The sequence below is a fragment of the Drosophila biarmipes genome, chromosome 3R (genome assembly GCF_025231255.1).
Source record: "Drosophila biarmipes strain raj3 chromosome 3R, RU_DBia_V1.1, whole genome shotgun sequence".
Classification (NCBI taxonomy): domain Eukaryota; kingdom Metazoa; phylum Arthropoda; class Insecta; order Diptera; family Drosophilidae; genus Drosophila; species Drosophila biarmipes.
The window spans coordinates 32289292-32296042 of record NC_066616.1 but is presented as its reverse complement, the minus strand read 5'-3'; the positions used below and the strand labels follow the sequence as shown (position 1 = coordinate 32296042).

Sequence of the window (6751 nt, the reverse complement as noted above, 5' to 3'; positions counted from 1 at the left end):
TGTCTAGGGTATTTTATAGAAAATTGTTTGATGCGGTGAAGCTAGATTAATTTCTATATTAGAAAATCTTAAGTAAGAAAATTTTTAAATCCCTATAAAATACCAATAATATACCATTTCATATAAACTAACAAATGAAAGTTCCTTTCTTAAAAACTGTGAAATGATATACTAAGTTACAGATATTTTATATATTTCTTATAAAAATATATGTTTTTCAAAGTTTATTCTGACAGAAGCTCCCGAAAAAGGTGTTCAAACTACTCACCTTGCAAAAATCCAGAGCGCCGACCACAAATCACAGACTTGCGCCCTTTCGACTAACAAATTGGAAAATATATGAAAGCAAAACCGAAATGCCGCCAAATGGGCTCCGAATGTAATTGTATTTGCATTTGCATTTGCAGCGAGCACAACTGTACCCGGGCTATTTGTGTGCCGTGCAAATCCACGCAAAATGCCCAAATTCCGAGGGGCTGGGGGGCGAATAGGGCCGAGAGGGTTGAAGTGTGCTTAAATTCTCATTAGACGCATTAGTGGCGCTGACCAGCTGCCGCGCCCACCGCCCCGCCCCGCTTTTTGCACCTGACCATGCCCGAAATTCAATAATAATAATTGATTGCTTATTACAAACGCACTGCATATGTGTCTCAAATTTATGGGGAATCGAGGGGCGGCTGTGTGGCCTGCTAATATTTACGCATTAGTTGTTTGCCCGTAGGGGGACCCCCACAAATCCACCCTGTAAATGCCGAATAACCAGCTCACCTGCACAGGCCGGACAACATTAAACTTTAATGTTTTCATTTCCGTTTTGTGCACGCAGCCAGTTTAATTATTAACTTTATAATTATGCAAAATCACGAATTACATTAGAATCACTTTGTTATGCCGATTTGGTTTACGGTCTCTTTGAGCCCGATTCGAGTGAGTTGCGAGCTGATGTGGCAATTACAATCAGGCTCCAGGCGCCAGTGCCCTCCCCCGGAAATGCAGCCGCAGTTATTAAGCCCTGCGGAGTTCATTAATCAACTGAAAGTAATAACAACGCAGAAATGGAAGTCTGGAAATATTTCTGAGACGACTGTGGGATGGCCTTCGCTGATTATGGAGCTTAATACTCTCAAATAAGTGTTTGATGCAATATTTAAATAAACAAAGAAATGATGGAACAACAACTATAAATTTAAGTTAAAATATTTTACTGCTTAATTCCCTTGCCATTGTTTTGAATATTTACCAATGAAGTGTTATTTTTTATGACTTTTAAGGGTTCCAAATTGGTGATTTGTGCTTTCTATCCCAAGGGAATATTTGGGCGATAAGGAGGCCCTATAAAGCCAGCTCCCTCGGTGGAAACCGATTTAGTTTTCAAATTCCGCGCAATGGAACACACAATCGCCCTGAAGTTACTGCTGCTTTTGCTGTTTGGGGAGTCACTGGCACTCCAGCTGCCAAGCTCCGAAAGCCCCTCCAGATCCTTCGGCACCCCACTGGAGTCCGTTTCCACCAAAGTGCTGATCCTCTCCAGCGTGGTCGTGCTCACCTGTGTCTGGCTGGGATGCTCCTACTTCATGGCCAGTCACCAGCAGAAGGCAGTGGAGTACCTCCAGAAGCAGCTCGACGAACTGTGGCTGCTGCAGGCGAAGCCCTCCGTCTGGCCACATGCCCCCTTCATCCCCAATCCCCGGGAGCCGAATCCGCCGGAGTACATTCCGCCCAAGGATCCGCAGGAACAGGAACAGGAGGCCATCGAGGCGCAGGAGAGGGCCGAAAAGGCCCGGTCATTCTTGGAGGCCAGAAGCAGCGAAAAATAGTGAGATTGGGTGAAGATCAGGCATATTACATACTTTTCTTGGGAAATTATAAAAAAATTAAAATTAAATTAAAATAAATTAACAATCCAAAAAAAAAAAATTAATTAAATTAATCTTGTTCTTCTTAAATTAAAAATTCCTAAATTTTATTTAGATATTTTTCTTTTATTTATTTTGAAAAATTGTATTAAAGATATGCCAGGTTAAATGGTAATTTCAAGATGTTTGTGAAAACTTGGATATTTCTAGAACTATATACTTAATTCCTCCCTTGTTGATACAGTAGTCCTGGCTTAGCCCTACACTTTCGAGAGTATTTTCAAAATTCCGTAGACCTTAAAGCATGACTTTCTATCTGTGATTGACACACCTAGCGGAAGTGCAGAATGTGGGTCCATCTAATGACCCTGGGCTGTCTGTTGGCCCAGTTCGTCCTCGGGATTTCGGGGGAGTTCGAGGCGGTGAACTGCTCCCATCCCCTGGTCGAGCTCACGTCCTGCGGCAGGTTCAGCCCCAACGGGTGCTGTGCCAAGGGGTGCGTGAGGAACCTCCGGGGGCGGTGTGTCCAGGAGCAGTGCACCTCATCCTGGACCGCCTGGCTGCGCAAGCCGGTGACCATGAGCTGCTACTTCCACTGGTTCCTGCTGATCTTCGCCGGCATCATCACCGCCATCATGGTGGGCCTGGTGGTGTGCAACGTGGGCTTCGAGGTGAGGCGCTACCTGCGCCAGCGGAGCGTCGAGCGGTTCAGGCGCTTCAGGGACCTGAGCGGGGTCTCCATCGGATCCACTCAGTGCTAGGACACGTGTGAGAACCAGGATCTTGGGGATGAGGACGGAAGTGCCCGAGGGATTTGCCGTAATCTGCAATACATTAGCGGCAGCTTTGCTCTGGATTCCAATTCAATTCTTCGGGTATCCCGGGCAAAGCCATGTAAATTACGATTCGCCACCTCGGAAATCCTATTAGTAGTTAAAACCTGATTAGGAAATACTTGCGGCCGAGGTTCGGGCTCACATTGCCGAAAGCAAATAATAACACATGGCCTCGCATGCGAAATGCTTTGTGGCCAGGTGCCCTCCGGGGTGACACCTCCAGTCGAAGGTGGAGCTCGAATTTAGATGGCGATGGAGCGAGTCAAAGGTGCAATAACCCAACCGAACGGGCACATAAAACTAAATGGCTGCGGGTTGCGTCAGTCCTCCAGTCCTCCAGCCCCACGGACCCCGGCTCCTTGCTCCCGGAACTCAGTTGCTATTGCGGTGGAGATAACACCCATAAGGGTACAGCCAAGGACATGCGGAGAGCAGCGAAGAAAAACTATATGAGAAAGGGTTGGATTTATTTATTATGATAAAATTCAGTTTATAAAAGAAGAAATAAATTAATCAGGAAACTCAAAAAAATTCTTATTGAACTTTATAAAAAATACTATCTTAGAATCTGTTGATATAGATACATTTTTCTTATAAGGCAGGGGCAAATGTGTGTTAAGTACCTTCATTTCATTGCCTAAGTTTAAACTTATACCACTTTCTAGCAATTTCCCACTTCCGCTTGTATCTCTCAACCCCTGCTGTGTTCTCCGTGTGCAGATATAAATGTATATACTTTTGGTATAACTGAAAGTCAGTCAGGCATGCAGCCAAAGCTAAACGCGCTGCCGAGCGCGCAGAAAATGAAATGGAAAATATTGCCGGGAGCTGGTATCTGGGAGCTGCTGGCCGGGAAAAGGGAAAATAAAAAGGAAATAAACGAGCCAAAAGGAAAAGCTTTGCGAAAAGGTTGCCATGTGTGTGCCGGGGGTGGGGCTTGGGTCGGGCTCGGGATCGGGGGTCCTGGGTAGCAGATTTAGAGGTTGCTTATGTGTGATTTAGTGCAGCATGCGCGAATATGGCGGCGATAATTCTTTAAAAATTGGAAATTGTTTTCCAATCGATTTCGCATTTAGCCAAAAAGCACTCAACACAAAGACACAAAGGGGCAGGGCGCACGAGTGTCTTTTGTAAACTTGTGTAGTTGGTGGTTCGCCCTCGCATATGCCAGTATACAGATACAACCCGCACACGGATGTGTATTTATATTTGATAAAAATGTATGAAAAATACAATATTTCGTTATTTTTCACCTGGCTGCAGCTTTGAAAAGGATTTGGCAGCTGAAATCATGGATTTGGATTTGGCTTTGGCGTTGGCTTTCCTGTGTAGTTTGTTTATTTCCCTGGCTTGTCAAGTGAAAAGCGTTTGAATGGATTTCGGGGAAGGGTTTTCCTGCCATAAAATGCAGGAGCAATTAAGTTGGCTCACTTAGATTGCAAACTATGGAAAAAGATTCCTTTTTACAATGCGAAGATATTTTTAGGAGGTTTTTAGTTTTTATCAGATAACTTTTTTTGTTTTTTGAATAATTTGATTCCATTTCATACAAAAGACATATTTCAAAATGTGGCCGAGTAATTTTCACAGTGCACAAAGCTGAATCAGGGCTGGCTGACTCCTTTAACCACATCAACCGCCCGTCCTCTGGCAGCCAAGTTTATATAAAAGCGATTCTCATTTCTTGATGCTCGTAAGCAACCAAAACATTTGCCCTCATTGTGGGTCCTGTGAGTCCTGCACAAAGGACTACAATGGGCACAAAGGTTAGATACACACACACACTCAGCAGGGGCGTGTTTCGGTTTTTTTGGGGTGGACCCAAAGAGCAGCGCGGGAGTGGGCGATTCGTGACATATTTTATTTGCACAATGACAATACGAGTTACTCGGCAGGACAACGAGGGGCGGGGCGGGGCAGGACACCCGCAACCCGCCATTACACAAACACACCCTCGTCGCCCCCTCCCTGCCGCCCACTCCAGCCCACAATTACAGTTACAGCTGGGAAAGGGAAAGGAAAAGCGGAAAGGCGGGGGAAAACGGGGAAAACAGTAGCAGTAGCGCACAAAGTAGTAAAATAAGTGCAAAGGATAATGCGAATTGAAATGACAAAACCCGGAATAATCATTGGCTCCACACTCTCGAAGATACAGTGGGTGGGGTTTTCAGAGTGGTGGGTGTGGTTCCAGAATGTCGTCCCCTGATAAGGGGAAACCTTTTAGTGTTTTGCCGTCGGCTTTTGCCCAGCGCCTCTCACGCGTTTTATCAACACCAAGACTGCTCTATAAAAAGTTAGTATTGCAGATAAAACAAAAGTAAAGATTCGCGACAAAGTATATTAAACGGGAATTAAGTATGGGGTTTTGGTTCAGCTTTGTGCCATACATTGCCTCGGTTTTGCCTATAAAGAAACCTACTATCCTCAGAAAACTACCATATAACTCTTGTTTTTGACTATTTAATTTAAATAATTTCCAAAAGTGCAATTTCCCCTGCTTTTAAGTGTCCTAAAACCGACTCCTTTTGTTGCCAAGTCAATCAAATCGCGCGCATGACAATATTGTCAATTTTATTTGCCGCCATTTTTATTGCACTCTCGCTGCGATGCCCCTTCTGTTCGGGGACTATCCCATAATTTTCAGCTCCTTGGGCTCCATCTGTCTATTGCTTCTTCGCCCGGACTCGCGGCCCCAGGCCAGAGGCTCGTAAAATATTTTTATGTATTTTTTATTTACCCGGGCTGCCATGCCCAATACCCCAATATGAGCCGGGGCCAGGGGTCGGGGCTCAGGGCGGGAGCCGCTGCAATTGGTGGGCTGCCGCTCCTCCTGGCCGCTTTTAATGTGCGCCATTTTATTTGCCACAAAACCGACACACGGCACCATTAAAAAGCCATAAGCGTTGAGCCCCGGACCTCTTTGGCTGCTTCCTTGCGGATTTCTCCCTGGCCGGACCCGCGCTTAGACGTTATTAGAATTCACCACCTCCTGACCTTCTTCTGCTGGTCGGCCATAAACTGGGCAAACATTTTGATTACAATTTTTATGATTTTTAGGTCAAAATTTGGCATCATAAAACGGCCAACAAGTAAATTTGAAATGAATAAATAAAGGCCAGTCGAATATGAGACGAGTTTTATGGCCATCATTTTGTTTTCGCCCATAAATGGGGGTCAACCGGCAGCTGGGACACTTGTGCATTATTATCTTCGTTTTTGGGGCTGTTTATGGGGCGGACGAAACAATTATTTAGCTTTCCTTAGTTAATATTTCAGGCGCCATTTTAATGAGCCCCAAAGCTGCTGCAGTAAAGGCGGCTCAGAAATGGAAATTTAAATCGTCGGCGACTCATTAAGCCGAAAACCCTTTGTCTAAGCAGGTGCCATAGATACAGATACAGATACAGATGCAGCTACGTATCCTTGAAGGCGGGTAAAAGAGCTGACATATGGCCCAAGTGAAAGTCAGCGAAGGGGGGTAGCCGGGGAGTGGGCTGGGGCAAATCCGAACCCAAACTGTGTGCCTGGCAGATAAGAGCGTCGAAGATTTATTGCCAACGCAATGAGTTAAGAAAGACAAGTACCTAAGGGAAAAATACAGCAGCCAAGATGCAGAGCCCGCTGAAGACGATGATGAGTTTGTATGTTGCCAACAAAGAGCGGGCCAGCAGTAATAATGATGGAGCTGCCGCACACTGACAAAGTAAATGATGGGGAATCAGCCAGGAGGCGGGCTCCCAAGCGAAGCGGGCAGAACTCGCCTGGTTGCCCGACTGGTTCTCTGATTGTCTCTACACGGAGTGGCAAGGGGTTCCCAATGGTCGGGGCTGCTAGGGTACGGGGTTCCCAGGGGTGGGATAGGCAAATAATGGCTGACAGCATGCGTCGTGTCTTAAGACAGTTTCAAGATGGCGCTGCTTCGCGAGGGGTCTTGAGATGGAAAGAAAAACACGTTAAAAAAATAACACCTAACTAGAAAATGGACTCTGTCGTATAATGGTTGGTTTATTTTTATAGAAATATATCGATTACTGATGAGTTTTTATATTTCTTCACTTT

General features: G+C 45.3%; 2 protein-coding genes across 2 annotated transcripts; both read left to right on the top strand.

The window, feature by feature from the left end:
• The first annotated feature begins 1383 nt into the window (after positions 1 to 1383).
• On the top strand, positions 1384 to 1966 carry LOC108025003 (uncharacterized). The gene has a single exon (XM_017095258.2). The coding sequence runs from the start codon at positions 1386 to 1388 to the stop codon at positions 1815 to 1817; it is 432 nt and encodes a 143-aa protein (XP_016950747.1). The 5' UTR covers positions 1384 to 1385; the 3' UTR covers positions 1818 to 1966.
• Positions 1967 to 2088: 122 nt separating this feature from the next.
• On the top strand, positions 2089 to 3223 carry LOC108025151 (uncharacterized). Its single transcript, XM_017095426.3, has one exon. The coding sequence runs from the start codon at positions 2204 to 2206 to the stop codon at positions 2615 to 2617; it is 414 nt and encodes a 137-aa protein (XP_016950915.1). The 5' UTR covers positions 2089 to 2203; the 3' UTR covers positions 2618 to 3223.
• Positions 3224 to 6751: the final 3528 nt, after the last annotated feature.

What these genes read in the sequence shown, in the direction of transcription:
- LOC108025003 (XM_017095258.2), top strand. Translation starts at nt 1,386, where the DNA reads ATGGAACACACAATCGCCCTGAAGTTACTGCTGCTTTTGCTGTTTGGG.
- LOC108025151 (XM_017095426.3), top strand. Translation starts at nt 2,204, where the DNA reads ATGTGGGTCCATCTAATGACCCTGGGCTGTCTGTTGGCCCAGTTCGTC.